Source organism: Oreochromis aureus, linkage group 11 (assembly GCF_013358895.1).
Source record: "Oreochromis aureus strain Israel breed Guangdong linkage group 11, ZZ_aureus, whole genome shotgun sequence".
In the NCBI taxonomy this organism is placed as follows: Eukaryota; Metazoa; Chordata; class Actinopteri; order Cichliformes; family Cichlidae; genus Oreochromis; species Oreochromis aureus.
This window is the reverse complement of record NC_052952.1, coordinates 6996385-7013779: the sequence shown is the minus strand read 5'-3', so window position 1 is coordinate 7013779 and position 17395 is coordinate 6996385. Positions and strand designations below refer to the sequence as shown.

The window sequence follows — 17395 nt, the reverse complement described above, 5'->3', positions numbered from 1 at the left end:
CTTTATGTGATCATTATTACAGATCCTGTTAAAACTTATTGACAGTGTGGAAGTTTCACATGTGATCTCCTGGTTGGATTGAGTATAATGATCAGGGAATGCAGATGGGACACAGTGTCATCTGTTGGCCTGAGCATAGGGCGTTGAGGTAGGCACCACACATTTTAAGTCCATGATTAAATCAAGCACAATTTGAAATAAGTGTGGAATAATCCTGTGATCCTTGTATGAATGGAAGGCTGAGGCTGGTAATCTCCTATACAGCACTGTGCAAAAGTCTCGAGACACCACTCACTTCTTTATATTTTGCTAGGAAATTTATTGGGAAAATTATATGGGATATGTATTGAAACACATGTGAACATTTGCGGTTATTTGTTCTGTTCTGTGAAAATGAATAGCCAGCTCTTGTTCCCACTGATGCAAATTACAATTTCATGCAGTGAAGTCATAACAACAACCTGTTAAAACTGGTTTGTTGTCTGGATTTTGATATTTAATTCTACCTTTTTATATTTATTTAGGTTACCAGTCTAATCATATTCTGATTATTAAAAATAATCTGCTTTTCTTGTCACATAATAAAAAGGCATACAATTCTGTATTCACACAAGTTATACACTTCAAATGTAAATGAAGGTGTAATACACTGATTACAAATCATTTAGCTGTACTTCATTATATAATGACTGTAGCTTTTGTATGTCTGTATATCTCCTCATATACAACTGGAACAATTTTGATGAAACTTTGGTCAAAGACTACCAACTTCTGCATTTTATAGAAATCCCACAATCAAATATATTTGTACATTTGACACTTCAACCGTGCACTGAATGAAACTGAACGCCAGCATTCACTCATGCTCTGGAATATCAGATAAGAACGGTGTGTCAACTCAAACACATTTCTGAAAGACTTGGTTCATGTGGGATACTTATTTGACAGCTATATCAACAAGCCTTTCCACAGTCTGCCTTTCTGCTTGTTTGAATGCTGTCCTCTTGCAGGGGCAGCATATGAAGCGTGGTTTGTTCACAGTCGTGAACAGTGGTAACCCCTGGTGTGCAGTGGGAAATGGACTGGTTCTTATATAGTTTTTATTCTGCACTATACTGACGCATTCACCAACTTATACAAGCACTTTTCTATAGTTTATATGGTTTTAGTTTTGTATTTCTAAAAAACTAATCATTTCCCTTACAAGCTGCCACGGCTTATGCTGCAATGCATTCTGGGTAGCTAGTTCAAATGGGTTGCACTCAGAATCCTGAATTGAAGAATTCAGAAGAAACGTCTACCATCAGTTTTGCTCAACTTCAAAGCCACAGCACTGATGACAGATCCACAATGTGTGAATTCATGTCCAGTGCTCTTACATTCAGTCAGTTGGGTACAGCGGCCGTCTACACCTTCAAATTACATTCTGGTTTCTGCAAGTCCTGCTTAAAAACCAGTGTTTATCTTCCCAACTTGTATTTCTTTTCAGAGACCTTTGCATTCTTAACCTCTTAACCGCTGCTCCGGCTCAAAGCGGCCTTTCCATTACGTCCCATGACGTAATGCGTCATTCGGTTACGTCGCAGAGACCTAGCGCTGCCTTTGATCCAAAATGTATAAAGAGCCTGATATACGTGTTTAGAAACGTACTCTCGCTTTTAGCGATAAGTGCACAGATTATTTTTTCCCCCAGCTGTAAAACTTTGAAAAAAGGGTTTTGAATAAGTCTTCTTGTGACAGTGATGAGGGTATAGGTATGAACGTCCTTATCCAAAGTAAATCATGTAATTACATGGTAAGAAAGCTCCCCGGAGAAGGAACTTTTGGACGAGTGCTGAAAAGTGTAAAATTAGACACTTTTGAAACAGTAGCAGTCAAGGCTGCTAAGCAATACGACTGGGTTGCTTGGAAAGAGGCTGCTGCTATAAAAGAAATGAGTGTTCTGGATATCGACCAGTGCAATTTGGTCAAGTACTACGAAATTTTCGACTACAAATGTCAAACCTTCATTTCAATGGAAATGCTAGACATTAGTCTGCATGATTTTGTGAATCATAGGTACTGCTATCCACTGCTTCTGCATGAGATTCGGGTCATTTTAAAACAGATGTTTGTGGCTCTTACCACTCTGAAGAGCATAGGTATGATGCATGCAGACATTAAACCCGACAATATAATGCTGGTAAATCAATCTCAACAGCTGTTTAAGTTAAGGGCATTCCTGTCAATGAATCTGCAGATTTGTGGGCTCTTGGTCATGTCGCAGCTTTTCTATATTTGGGCAAACACCTGTATCCTACCAGGTGTGAGTATGAGATGATGCAAACTTTTCTTCAGGTGCTTAGTCAGCCTAATGACAGCATATTAGAGAGTGGGACGCACACCAAGAAATATTTCTGCAAGTGAAAAGAGGTAATGAAATACACATGGGTACTGAAGACACCAGTTCAATATTCAGTATCCACAGGCACTTTCATCAAACAAAGTAAAACAGACAAATTCACATGCATAGAAGATTTATCCAATCACCACCTACGGCCAAACACAGAATCCGAAGTGGAAGACACACTGGCATTTTTAAGTCTACTCAAGTGGATGCTGTGTTTGGATCCTGTAAAAAGAATCACACCTGTTGAGGGTCTGGGACATCGTTTTATTACAATGAAACATCTTCCCGAGGACCCTGCAGTAGATTGCTATGTGGAGTCATCCCGCATGAGCATGAACGTGTGCCCACCCCTCAGTCCAGAAAATGAAATCGAAAACTTTGTTACCTCAAGTGAAATCATAAAAAACAGAAAACAAAGCAGTCGAGAATCTAGACTGTCATCCACTTCTGACAACCGTGCAATCGCAGCTGAAATCCAAAGAAACCGACAAAATAGAGCAGCTGTACGCAACAAGGATCAGCTCACATTTAGAAGGCTTGCATGGCATGCAGAAGATAACATGTCTTGGAGTAAAAAGGTCAATCCACTCCCTGCAGATAAATCAGATCAGCAGAGGCTGGGTGTCAAACCTGGGATGACCCCCCCCAAAAAAAAAAAATCTGGTAGAATCCAGTGATTCTAGCAAAGTACAAGTACCTGTACAAGTAGAGACAGCAGAGAAGGAACAGTCAATAGAGATCCTGCTAAACGTCGGATTTCATTACAGAAAAGGGTCAAAAACTTTTTCTTAAGGCTGTTTGGCTTTTCTTCAAATTGAAGAAACTTAACTTTTTTGCCATCAACCCTCCCCAACCGGTCATGGCAGATGACATGGCAGCTTTCCTGAGCCTGGTTCTGTCACAGGTTTCTTCCTGTTCAAAGGGAGTGTTCTGTCCTGTCCACCATTGCCAAAGTGCTTGCTCATAGGGGATCATCAGGTTGTTGGGTCCATTTGATTTTATTATTTATTTTATTTTCAGTTGTTACTTGATATTGTAGGAAAGAGAAAAAAAATCTTTACTCAAGCAGTACAAAGACAAAGCAACATACTAAACACAACACCATCACGTTAATCTAGCTAAGTGCAACAGTTTGTTAATTTTAAAGATGTAAAAGAAAGGTGTAGTTTATGTGAAATGTAATCAACTTTAATCAACTCTTACTTTCAAGGTGTTTTTTGTTTTGTCACTGGTGTCATTGTCTCTCGGTCTGCCACATTCTGATAAGTGTTAACTGAATCTGCTTCAAACTTGAATTGATCAGAATTTGAATTGAATTTGAATTTGAGGTGACTGGAAATACAGTATATGAGGCAAATGCTGAGCTTGAAAGTCGGTATTTGACAAAATTTATTCTTCAACACAGCATGAACATCATTTCTTTAAGTAGTCTTCAGGAATAGTTCTCCAGGCTTCTTGAAGGACATTCAGAGCTCTTCTTTGGATGTTGGCTGCCTTTTGTTCTGATCTCTGTTAAGGTGATCTTACACTGCTTCACTAATACTGAGGTCGAGGCTTCGGGGAGGCCAATCCATGATCTAATGGTGGTCCATCGTGTGTTGTTCTATCCAGGTATGTTTTTTACTGCATTGCCAGTGAGTTTGGGATCACTGTCATGGCAAAAATGTAAGCTTCTAGATGATATTGCATGATGGATCGAATCCAGATCTGATGATTCTTTTCTGCGTTCATAATTCCATCAATCTTTACAAGATCTGTCTCTCTGCTCTTGTTTCAGGTCTTTGCTGAATTTTTTCGTTTTTCTTAAGGACATGACTTTCAGATACTGTTCATATGCTGTAGACAGTTGTTTAGGCCCACCATTTCTTCTTTTGTCCTTATTTGTCCTGTTTCAATTTGGCAGAGTTTGGGGGGGGGGAATACTATTTTATACCTGTCGAACTGTGTTTTATTCTGCATTTTTAAATAGATTTAACTAAAGAAATGGTAACAAATTATCCGTTTTTGTGACCGGTAGCTAGTAACACAGAGGCTAATCATGCAATTTAAAATTGGTTCTGTTATCTCTGTTACGTGTAGACACAACACTGGTTCATCCCTTTAGTTAGGTGCCTTTCTATCCTTCAGTGATTCATAGGTCAGTGTTAAATCTTGTTAAGCAAACAAACAACAACAACAAAAATCACTCTTCTGAAAGAAGAACTATTGTTCAGGTGCGCTTAAAAAAGACACAACGCCACAAAGTCTGGCTCCTCAGAAGCAAAACATAACAAAGCAAGTGTTGGTTCAAGACTTTTGCACAATACTGTATTATGCTATTGTTAACAAATCCCATGAGAAGACCAAAATCAACATGCTAGTTTAACTCCCCGCTAATTAATGTCTTCTGCAGCGCCTCTTTGGCTCTATAGCAAATCAAAATTAAAGAAATAACGTGTCTTTGTGATTGATAATGTGGCAATGCTGTGCCTGCTCTAGCGATGTGTTTTTAATTATATTTTATTTTTTAACTCATCTTGGAGAATACAAGGATAGAACGAATTTCTCCGCAGTGCATTCAAAACAATCTCTCACTGAGCAACTGCCTGAGAAGAAAACACTACAGACACGTTTAACACTTAAGTGACACATACTTGCAGCAAATGTCAGCCAGGCTTGGGGAAGATGAAGCGAACACAACATCTTGGCCATATATATTTATTTATTGTGGCTGATGGATTATGTGTTCAAATGTTCATTTTTTTAAAGACTGATAAGATTCTCTGCCCAGAATGACTGATGATGTCTCAGAAAAAAGAAACCTTAGATGGCATCAGGCTCTCTCATCACTCTTGTGAAAGTTGAAATATATCACTCAAACGCCTAGAGTGAGAAATGTTCAGTCTTGATGTCTCAGACGGTCCTGTGTATTACATCACAGTGCTAACAAAGAGAGACCAGACACATCTGTGATTGGGAGAGTGAAGGAAAGCAGAGCTTGCTGAAGATTTCTTTCAACACTCACTAAAAGTGTGCTCCTTATGACAGTTACATGGCTCTGCCTGCACGTTCGCTGTTTAAAAGACAAAGCATTAAAAAAAATCAAGAATTTAGTTAAATACATTTGTCTGGCTTCTGACAAGACTGCATGCTCACCCCCAAAGCACCCAGATTTACAGCACTGCCACAACTGTGACATTTGCTTAATTTTTTCAATGTTTCACATTTTCTATAAAACAAGTACAGTCAAACACTGAGATGCTGTAGTCCAGCTGCAGAGTGACACACGCTTAATGAAGTGCTTTGGTGTTTTAACCCTCGCTCATGGCGGCTCATATGCTCATATTCAACAGAATGGAGAACAGAGGGAATCTGACTGAAGCATTCACAACAGCGCTGCATTGTGCATGTCCCTGCTTACATCGCTTTGCTGGGAGCAAAAGCTCAGATTTGTTGTTTGGCTTAATAAAAGACAATTATCTTGTTTGGGAGACTGGGATAAATACACAACTTGAGCTCCATTATATCGTGATGACGCAGTCATATAAATCTTTCAGTATAAAACACATAACAGACATCTCTGCATGGCTGACAATCTCATCTAGGCTGACAATGCAGAACAGGGCAGAATGCTGTCAGTCTGTTCTCTTACTGCTTCTCGCTACAGTAGATTTGTATCTGTAGACGGTCAGGTAGAGATTAAACATAAGATTGAATGAATAAACCCATTTCTATTCCAGCTTTTTCTTTTCCAGGCTTTTGTTGTCTCATTCCAATTCTTTTTTATGAGCTTTCTCTCTCTCTCTTTTTTTTTTTTTAAGAAACTGTTAAATGTCTCGGTTTAAACATCAGATAGTGTTTGTGTGGTAAAGTGAATAAAATCTGGATTTATGGGATTTCCAAATCATTGCATTATGTTTTTATTTACATTTTACACAGTGGTTTGTATATAAGTCATTGAGTCAGGGACCTATCCTACATATGAGGCCTGGCTGGATGGCGTAGGTACTAGAATGAAGAGGATGCAGTCGTGAAACTTTACAGGTAACCAGTTCAGGTCAGAATAACAGTTTAAAGATGTGGTTTGAGCCTATATTACTCAATTCCTTCACGAGATTGTCTCAGTTTCCCTCTTCCCTGCTGTCAGTTAGCTGCTGTCCATGAAGGTGACTTAAACCCAGTGCTAAACACAGTCCATAAGACAGATACATCACATCCTATTGAAGGGATGCGTCACATACAATTGTGCTTTGCTAATAGTGTTTAATGCGTTGTGTTATCCCATCAAGACAACACGTCTTTAAAAAAAAAGCATTATTTTCAAAAGATGTTGCCTTCTTTTAAGCCTCTGCGCAGCTCTTGATTCACTGCTGTGGGCCTCAGGAGATTCCCTCAAATGAGCAGTTCAACCTATCAAGGCAGTCACTAATAACTCCTAGCATGGATCACAGAGGATGGAGGACCAGCAGCTTAACAGCAAGAGAGTCATTTATTCACTAATAAGGTTCGTCACTGCACATGCTCTCAGGCATGTTTTCTCCAAGTGAGCCCTCCTCCTATTAAAGCCTGACACCAAACAACATCCTAACATGAATCATGTGCCTGCTTAAATACAATATCTGCACCTACTGAATGTTTGAGTAGTTTGTAATATATTGTTGCATATCAGGATTTGCCATTGTCTCTTTCCACTTGCTAAATGCAAGTTATTAAGCAGTGCATCTTTAAAGTGCTTTAAGTTGAATAAAAACACACATCAGTGTGAAGTGTGCCGTTTGGTCGATATCAGTGTTTCTGAGGCTGCTTCTTCTCCTTCTCCTCTCTACATTTAACCTGCCCAAACACACATTCAGAGGCATTTTATCCTAACTGTGTTAATTCTATATGAGGCAGAAATTCGATATAAAGACGGATTGATTTGGCCAACTGCTTCCTGCTGCACGCCTTTAACAGATTCTTACCAGCAAATGAAAGAAACTCAGAGAAAAGCTCTCCAAAGAATTCAAGTCATCAACCCACTTTGGATTTTCATGATTAGGTCACACTTGAGAAATAGCACTCAAGACTTTATGAAATTGCATGTTAATCAAAAAAGCAGCAGGGTAACTCAAGAGCTGCTACATCCCAGATTGATGCAGAGCTACATGATGCTAAATTTGTGATGTTTTCTTCTTTTTTTTAGCTGCTGCTCTTGAAGAGTCCGTCAGAGGTGTGTAGTCTAAAGTCCTGCAGAGAGTGGTACCCAAATATGAGCTTATGAGAGACACATGTAGATCTCTGAGTGACTGTGCACGTGTGCAGGTGTGTGAGAGTGGTTGTTCTCCTCTTTTATTAGTGAAATGACGAGGATCAGAGCCCACGAGCACTATGAGAAACCCCATTTTTTACTTTCCAAGAGTGAAAGGAACTAATGGCAGGATGTCATTGCCGAATTCCTGTATGAATGTGAGTCTTTGTGCCAAGAAGCTTTTGGACTATAATAAGACTGAATGCTTCAGTATGTGGAAAGCTGATAAAAGCATCAGTCCTTGACATCTCCTGGCAACCTTTCCAAACCCTGCAGATTCAATCTCTAACATTTAGCCCACTGATGCCCTGAAGGTGGATCAAAGGAACACTATATTTTTTACAGAATCAAGGATCTTTATATGATCTAGACTGCAGGTTCTATAACAAGTAAAATAAATAAATAATGGTTATTTAATTAGAAATAACATGACACACAGAATAAATGTTTCAGGTCTTACATTATAACAATGGATTAACGAAGTAAGGAAACATTAGTGATGTTGAGGGGGTTACTTATCAGAAAAACCACTGCAGAACTGTGCAATGCTTTTGTATTTTAAAGGCTTTGTTCACCCACTGGGACTTTATTAGCTAAACGTGTCCAACGTCTCCTTAATGCAAATATCTAATCAGCCAATTACTTGGCAGCAACAAGGGGAAGATGACCTCAATTTGAAACCAAACACTAGAATGAGGGAGAAAAGTGATTTAAGTGACTTCTCACACAAATCTAAGTTTTACAGAGAAGGGTCTGAAAAACAAAAACAAACAAACACACAAAAAACCTATCCTGTGAGCGGCAGTTCTCTGGGAAAAAATACCTTGATGAAGTCGGAGGAGAAAGGCCAGACTGCTTCAAGGTGATAGAAAGGCAACAGTAACTCATAACGACATGAAAGCATAGATCCATCCTGCCTTGTATCATCAATTCAGGCTGCTGCTGGTGGTGTTGTAATGGTGTGGGGAACGTTTTATACTATATATCAGTCCCTTGATACCAAATGAACATGCTTTAAACCCCACAGGCTACCTGACTATTTTTGCTGCTCATGCTTTTATAACCACAGCGTATCCATCTGCTGAAGGCTGCTTGAGTTCACTGTACTTGAATGGCCTCCACAGTCACCAGATCTCAATCCAGTAAAGCAACTTTGGGATGCGTTGGAAAGGCAGATTCCCATCATGACTGTACAATTTACAAACCTGCAGTAACTGTGCGATGCTGTCATGTCAACATGGACTAAAATCTCTTAGCAATGTTTCCAGCATTGTGTTGCATGAGTATTCAACAATAAACAGCTCAGTGAGTGGGCCTCTATTTGCCTTTTCTGCAGCAAAAAGTAGCACAAACACACACACGCACACAGAGAAATGTTCTTTTTACAGTTAAAGAAAAGCAGCAAGGGTTTACTATCAAAAAGCTGTAATCAGCATCTTATTAATACACAGTAAATGAAATGAAGTAAATGTGGCTTGTATTTTCCTTAAAAAAGAAATCAGCTTTATTTTTCAGACAGGAAATGCAACAAAATACAGGATACAGTATGATGTGTTACCAAATGTCCAAACAGTTACAACAAATTTGTGTGCACTGGGTATAACGAACAGTAGTCGCACATGTTAAACTCACCAGGCGTACAGGTCCTGTCTGACAAAGGTCTAATCTACTTATTGCTTTAAAGAAAACATTAAAAAGACTATTTTTATGTCCTTAAACATCCTGCACTGCCATTTCCTTTATGTACATGCACAGTCAAATTCAGAAACATCACATATAACATCTTAGAGTCATACAAATGACCAGATGAAAAGACTTTAAAGGACTGTCAAAAACTAGCTTTAAAAAAAATAGTCTTTCATTTGTCATGATCTACCAAAAACATCACAACACATTCCCCAATGCCAAGAGCAGAGGAGCTTCCATAAAAGAGGACAAACCTCACCTCTCCCCTCTATCATGCACGTCTCACACTCCCTCGGCTCAGCATAGGAAGTCACATACATCCACCCCCTTCCCCTGATTTAGGCACCCTGAACATGGCCCCACCTTGAAGCGCCCCCTTCACTCTCTGTCAGTGCAGGACATCAGCTCTCCTGCTTGTCTTTGACCAAAAGGACGGTGTGCTGCCCTCCACTGGAGGCCATCAGTACTGCACGGTTCTCCAGCTGTTTGCCTGTCATCTTCACAGGACTCCACTCATCATCTTCCTCTCCAGTGCCAAGCTGCAGGTTGGTGCCCATGCCCCAGGCATACACAGATCCTGGAGTAGGAAAAAGTAACAGTAAGGAGAGCGAGCAATCTTTTATTCTCTAAGGGTGTCGACTGTATGAAAACCCAGGAGTGAAAGTTTAGTACTTGTTGCACTGTGAGTGATGGCTCTGATAAGAATCCTGCTTCACAATTTTGTGTCAGACAGTCAGTCACACATTTACTGAAGACTTTTTTTCCATATCTAAAAACTGTCTAACCATTAAAGAATAAGTTTGGACACATTATTGAATGGTTTTCTTTATCTGTACTACTTTTTATATTATAGATACAAACTGAAGACATCAAATATGAGGCAAGATATATAGAATTATTTTGCAAAGAAAAAAACTTATAAATAATTCTAAATATGTTTTATATTTCAGATTCTTTTAAGTAGCCACTTTTTGCTTTGTTAACAGTGCTGCAAACTCTTGGCCTTCTCTCAGTGAGCTTCATGATGTAGTCACCTGAAATGGTTTTTACTTCACAGTTATGCCTTGTTAGGGTTCATTTCTGAAATGTCTTGCTTTCTTAATGGGGTTGGGACCATCAGTTGTGTTGTGCAGGAGTCAGGTTGGTACACAGCTGACAGCCCTATTTGGCAACTGTTAGAATTCATGTTATGGCAAGAACCAATCAGCTAAATAAAGACAAACAACAGTCCATCATTACTTTAAAAACTAAAGGTCAGTCAGTCCGGAAAATTGCAAAAACTCTGAATGTGTCCCCCAGTCCAGTCGCAAAAACCATCAAGAACTATGACAAAACTGGCTCATATGAGAACCACCCCAGGAAGGGAAGACCAAGAGTCACCTCTGCCCCTGAGGATAAATTCATCCGAGTCACCAGCCTCAGAAACCGTAAGTTAACAGCATCTCAGATTAGAGCCCAGATAAATGCCACACAGAGTTCCAGTAGCAGACGCGTCTCTACATCAACTGTTCAGAGGAGACGAATCAGGCCTTTATGGTCAAATAGCTGCTAAGAAACCACGACTAAGGAAAAACAACAACACAAGGAATGGACATTAGACCAGTGGAAATCTGTGCTTTGGGTCTGATGAGTCCAAATTTGAGATCTTTGCTTCCACCCACATGTCTTTGTGTGATGCAGAAAAGGTGAACGTATGGTCTCTACATGCATGGTTCCCAACGATGGTGTGATGGTGCTTTGCTGTTGACACTGTTGGGGATTTATTCAAAACTGAACCAGCATGGCTACCACAGCATCCTGCAGCGACATGCCATCCCATCCAGTTTGCCATTAGTTGGACCTAAATTATTTCTCAACAGGACAATGACCGAAAATACATCTCCACGCTATTTGACCAAGAAGGAGAGTGATGGAGTGCTGCGCCACATGGCCTGGCCTCCACAGTCACATGACCTAAACCCAATCATGATGGTTTGGGATGAAATGGACCACAGAGTGAAGGCAAAAGAGCCAACAATTGCTCCGCATCTCTGGGAACTCCTTCAATACTGTTGAAGGAGAATGTTCAAGGTGACTACCTCATGAAGCTCATCGAGAGAATGCCAAGAGTGTCCAAAGCAGTAATCAAAGCAAAGGGTGGCTATTTTGAAGAATCTCAAATATAAAACATGTTTTGAGTTATTTCAAACTTTTCTTTACTAACTATAATTCCATGTTTAACGTATGTGCTAACTAAAAATAAAGACATTCACAACTTTTTCGGTGAAGTTTAATAAACTCATGCTCTTAACAGGTCACTGGAGTATATTCTCAAGCATCTCACACTTCTGATAATCAGTTGTCAGTGAGAATCTACAATATAAGTAGTCATGAAAATAAAGGAAAACCATTAAATGAGAAGGTGTGCGCAGATGTGACTGGTAGAGTAAGTTGGTAGTTAACGTCTAGTGAACCTTCAACCCCGGCTAGCTACTAGCTGGTGGGTAACAGATGTCATCCCAACAAATGTGGTGTCAAAACTGATTAACTGTCATCTCCTGCTAATAAACTCAACATTACTTTCTCCTCATGCCTAAAGTTGGATTAAACTTGCTGCTATCTCACTGTCACCAGCAGCAATGTCTAAACAAACAGGAAATGAGGGGCCATGTGTTTGTAGGACAAATTTAAAGCTAGATAGATTTAAGGCAAAGTATGGTGTCTCATTGCACTTCAATGCTTCAGAAAAAAATAAAAACAAAAAGGCTGCAAACAGTCTCAATTGTTTTACTCTTCCCATCCCCTGATTACCTTGGTTCTCACCTTCTCTGGTAACTGCATAGCTGACAGACGCCCCACATGCCACTCCTTTAGCCAGCTCTATCCCCATCACAGGTGTGGGCTCGCTCTTCTCTTCAGCCCCTTCTCCCAGACCAAGACGACCATACTCTGCTCTGCCCAGGCTATATACCTGCCCTGGAAGACAAGAGTCCAACCTTCCAGCTGACTCGAGTGCTAAAGGATGATGTGTAACATCTGCCTGCGATTACACACAGTCAGCTTACCTTCAGCATCAAGGCAAAGTGTGTGATGCTGTCCTCCAGAGAAGTCTACCCAGGCGGTGGTTGAGTTCTTGAAACATGTAAGCTTTACAGGGACAAAACACATCTTGGTGCTTTTGGTGCCTAAAAAGAATAATTTGAAATGATACAGTCACTTCATGATATCTGTCGCAGTCACAAATAGCACATGGCAGTTGAGTTTACAAAGGATAACGCAGGAGTGACGAGTCACACTGACCCAGCTGGTGATAGTTTGAGAGGCCAAATCCATACACATGGCCCTCTTTTGACACAGCAAAGGTGAAGTACGCTCCACAGAAGGCGTCAACGAAGTGAACTTTCCCTTTCACTTTTACCATCTGTGGAACCAGCAGCCGCTCTGAGATCACAAAAATAAACAGGAGTGATGTATAGTACATTAAAGACACTATAAAAAAGAAATGCTTATGTAATCAGATATTAACATAAATCTACAGTTTTTTATCCACCAAAAACAGAAAAGGTGTGTGCTACTTACCAAGGCCTTTCCTGCCTCCTCTGTTTGAAAAGTGTTCAGGCACTCTTCCCAGCTGCCCCTGCTCAGCTGAGCCGGACGTGTATAGATTTCCTTCCAGCGTCACCATTACCATGTGATCGTTACCTAGTAAAGAAATCAGTTACACAAATATCCCTGTTAGGAACTCATTTATAGTGCGCACACAGTAACATAAAGCACTAAACAAAAACTTTTTCTTTTTTACCTGAAACTATTTTAACAACGTGTTCTGTTAAAGGGACTTTAACTGGTAGAGCACACGTTTTCATCGGCTCCAGAAGACCAATGACTCCATTATTATCCTAAGAAAAGAGGGTAATATGTAGACATTATTTTAGACAGTCAAAACATTAAGTAAGCAGTTGCAATTTCAAAGTCTTTTCCCTACATTGTGTAGAATTACAAGAAGATTGTGATTTTATTAATTAAATTTAAATGCTTTCTGATTCCACTGCATACATACTACAATATACTAAAATAGTTTTTATAAATTTGTTTTACAGCATTAATAAATGTTTAGGAACAACATTTAGGTTTTGGATAATAATATAGTGTTGAAGGCAAAATGATTTGAAACTTTTGTAGACACAGTAAATGTAACAAAGAACAAAAACAATTACATAGAAAGTAATGGAAGGGTGATAAAAATAGTTGCTGAGACAGCACTCAGGACCAGATTGCTCCCTAACTAGCAGTTCACTAACCCTGAAGGAGCCCCAGATGTACACCGATCCATCCTCTGTGAGTGCGGCTGTGTGGCTGTCCCCTGCCGATACCTGGACCACCTTCTCATTCAGCGTCACCTTTCCCGGGATCATCTCAGACCCCTCCTCTGATGTGTCCCGACCAAGAGCCCCTTCGTCATTACAGCCAAACGTGTAAATCTAAACAAAGAAAACAGTTTACATGAGGAACTAAGAAGCTCTTTGTTAAACGCTACAAAGAGGTTGCCATTGCATTTTTATAAAGTGAGAAATAAGAAAAATGTTTGCTTACATTTCCAGTTTCGCTGAGGCACACGGTGTGCATGCCTCCAGCTGTCACCTGCACAATTTTCTCTGGCAGGGACAGAAGTGCTGGCTTCTTCCTTTCAATGACATCTTCGCCTAAACCCAACTGTCCAACATCACCTTGGCCCAAAACAAGAACTTGCCCTGCCTCTTTGGAATGACTTCTGTGTGAAACTGAAACACATATACAACCAATTTCATAGTGACCATTGAATTTTATTGGTTTGATGGAAAATACAAGAAAATGATTGGGGGGGGGATAAAAACACTGACAATGTAGTGTGATACACTTGGAGCCAAAGCCTTCGTTTCACATATGTGCATAATACGTGCTTAACAGAAATATATTACTTCAGCAAACTCAAATAGAAGTGGTGTACATGTTTAAATGCAATGCCACTTTTTAGCTGGACTATCAGTTGTTCAAACTGAATCTGGTTACCCCTCTATAAACCCCTGTTTTGAAAAAGGAAGTGACTTACCTTTCACCTTTTTGGAGTCTTTATCATCTTCCACAATAGCGGCGGACTTTCTCTTGGTGGTCGTCTTTTTGGCAGGCATGATAGAAACACTTTTGGACTTTAAGAAAACATAAGGTTGTGTGTAAATTGGGTGCGTTTCTTAACTAACTGGATAATGTGAGTTAAACAATACAACAAAGTAATTTAAACTACGCTAGAATTCTTACACCACACAAAATTAAGAAACAAAAAAGCTAAACAGGATAGTTATTAGATACCACAAATGTCTCAAATTTACAACACAAGGCAGATAATTAAGTACATGAACAGCTGACATTTAACCTACAAGTTATTTGCATGTCTACCCTGGGGATGAGTAAAGTATACATCTCTCTCTCTATATTACTTACTGATACTCATGATGAGTATTTTAATTGCAGACAGAAAAGCAACGTGGACCACAATAACAAAACACTAGTGTAACCTGGAGAAAACCAGGCTACACTAGTATGATCTCTCTAAATACAAAAGCGTTTATAGACGACAATCACCCCCAAACCAGAGTCCAGACCACAGTGGCCCTGATTCTTAGACAGCACTACAGACTAGCCAGCAAACCGACATAATACACAAAAAGCCTTTATTGTTGTTATAAGTCTGCCCACCAGTTCTTAGGGTTCACCAGCTGTCGGAGCCCAATTTCAATGGTTCTTTCACCCCACAAACAGCTGTGCTTCCTTCACTCCTGCTTCTCATGCTGACAAGAGACCACTGCCCACAAAATAAGGACACGTGGTACAGTTTGAAATGAGAGTCAGTTTCAGCTTTTAGTCCCCACTATAGATCGTACGACAGACGCTGGGATTTCATAAGGAAGTACTTGGATAGTGCCATCAGCTCCTTTACAGGGCTGGACAGTTTAAATTAAGCTGCGTGATCTAACGCTGGCAGTGCCCATGTGCCCTTGCTAACATTCAGTTAACTTGGCTGTTGAACGAGTTGTATATGGTGTAAAGATTGACTGTAAATATTTGTGTCACAACGAGCAACGAACGCAGCGAGAAAGCAAGAAAGAAAATATAAGCTGTTACAGCTTAACCAAAGTTAGTTGGCCGGCACTGAAAGTAAAGCTTTTCAGCCTAACCTAACGCCGGCTAACTGTTTGCTAGCCAATGCTAGCCAATGCTAGCTGGGGTGTTAGCGTGACATTGAATGAATGAAACCGAGAAACATAATTTAACAATGTAACTGCGTGCGATTCAGCGGAGCAGTATTTCTCGATACTTGTTTAATCCATCTGTAAAGTGTAGGAGGTGATAATTTACTGACCTGTAAAATATTGAAGAGTGCAGTTTGAAGTGAACGTGCACAGCCTGGTTCCCGGTCTCGAGACGTGCAACGTTACGTTCTGTAGGACCTTTGGAACGCCCGCCTCCTTAAAGAGACAGTAACACAGGAGGATGGAGCTGATGGACACAGACAGAGGTTCACGTGTATAAGTGTATATATGTATATCTATCTATCTAGTATAAAGGGCATCAGGCGAAGCCATTTATCTGCGTAAATTAAGTAATACTTGGTGCTGGAGAAAGTACTCCTATCACCTTTCTCAGAACCGAGTAACAGCACTGGAACAGGTAACTGTGGTGAATGAAACTGGCTACAGATCAGTTATATATGTAAAAGTACTAACGTCTGGTGAAACACTCAGTTTTTATTATAACCAAAGATATGAGAGTACTTTCTACTCCTCCTTCTTCTTGTTTTGGCTGTTTCCTTTAGGGGTCGCCACAGCAGATCATCTGGCTCCATCTCACCCTCAGTACCTCAAGTACTTCAAAAAGTGCAGAATTTAAGTAAAGGTACACGTCAATAGCTGTAATAGGGCAGTGTAACAGAGTTATTGTTAACAAAACACAAACAAACAAAAAAAAAAACCCCCTACAACAATGTAAAAGTAGTGGTATTTTCATCTAAAGTTGAATGTGTAATATAAAACCTTTACCTTATATATTTAATAGTTCTGTTATCTTGTACAATTCACTAATTACGGAAGCTGTATGTAATGTAAAGAAAATGCTGACCAGCTGATATTAAGACAGGGGAGGTGGGCATCTTTTGATTTTCACCTTTATCCATCTTGTATCGCTTTTATGTCTCTAATTGACATTAAGAGATAAGAATTTATCAGTAACCTACAAACCTTTTTTTAGGTTGTCCCTTATCTGTATATTTTGTAACTAGATTTCCTTTTGTCCAACCCAGACCTTAAAGATCTGTGAACATATTTTACCTTCAGTCTTTTCTTTCTTTCTTTAGCTGATGCTACAACATAGCCACTTCCTCACCCTAAAGCAAGGATGTCAAACTCACTTTACACAGTGAGCCACATACAGCTCACTTTGAACTTAAGTGGGCCAAACTAGCAAAACTCTCAATTTTCTCAGTGTGAAGACCTTTAACTACACATTTAATATGAAAAAGTGCAATTTCAACTATACCTCTCGGTTTTTTGTACACGATGAAGACATACTGCTGTAGTAAATGAAAGAAATCTATTAGCACAAATAAATAAACAATTAAAATTACAGAAAAGGTTCTTGCAGCTCACTGTCCAGACTTTTCAGTAATTACACAATTGAAAGATGTTGGTAATTCACAGAAGATTATTTTTTCACTATTATAATTATTGACTTATTTTTACTGTGGGCCCATTGTAAAAATAAATTTCTATAGTCCATATGAAAAAGCAGGAGCTTTTGATTATTGATTATTATCTATGGCTTAATTACTCCCATATGGGAGATTTTATCATTAGGAAATGATGACACCCCGACCCTATGGTGTCACCTTTTCCAATAATCTAACATATAACCTATTACCTAAAATATATTCTAAATTACACTAAAGGGCCTTAAACCAGCTAATTTTTTAAAATCAAAAGACAGTGCAAAAACTTAAACCGCCGCCAGGTGTTGCTGCAAACCCACTTTTTCTTTAGACGTTC

The 17395-nt window shown here is 39.5% G+C and overlaps 1 protein-coding gene across 2 annotated transcripts; it reads right to left on the bottom strand.

The window, feature by feature from the left end:
* Nucleotides 1-9135: 9135 nt before the first annotated feature.
* rcc1 (regulator of chromosome condensation 1) lies at nucleotides 9136-15843 on the bottom strand. Of its 2 annotated transcripts, none has more exons than XM_031752477.2 (10): nucleotides 15718-15843; nucleotides 14410-14506; nucleotides 13914-14101; nucleotides 13622-13801; nucleotides 13123-13219; nucleotides 12900-13022; nucleotides 12621-12761; nucleotides 12386-12505; nucleotides 12132-12296; nucleotides 9136-9918 (listed from the first exon to the last, which is right to left on the bottom strand). In XM_031752477.2, exons 2-10 carry the CDS (start codon nucleotides 14486-14488, stop codon nucleotides 9743-9745), a joined length of 1269 nt encoding a protein of 422 aa, XP_031608337.1. In that variant the 5' UTR covers nucleotides 14489-14506; nucleotides 15718-15843; the 3' UTR covers nucleotides 9136-9742. The 2 variants fall into 2 exon arrangements, with proteins under 2 accessions (XP_031608337.1, XP_031608345.1); XM_031752485.2 differs by having other exon boundaries at nucleotides 12144-12296; nucleotides 15718-15839.
* Between the last annotated feature and the right edge of the window lie 1552 nt (nucleotides 15844-17395).

Coding starts and splice junctions, on each gene's coding strand:
- rcc1 (XM_031752477.2), bottom strand. CDS start 14,488: ATGCCTGCCAAAAAGACGACCACCAAGAGAAAGTCCGCCGCTATTGTG. Junction 14,102..14,409: donor AGACTCCAAAAAGGTGAAAG/GTAAGTCACTTC, acceptor TATGTGTTTCAG/TTTCACACAGAAGTCATTCC. Junction 9,919..12,131: donor CAGAGAAGGTGAGAACCAAG/GTAATCAGGGGA, acceptor TTCCTACTCCAG/GATCTGTGTATGCCTGGGGC.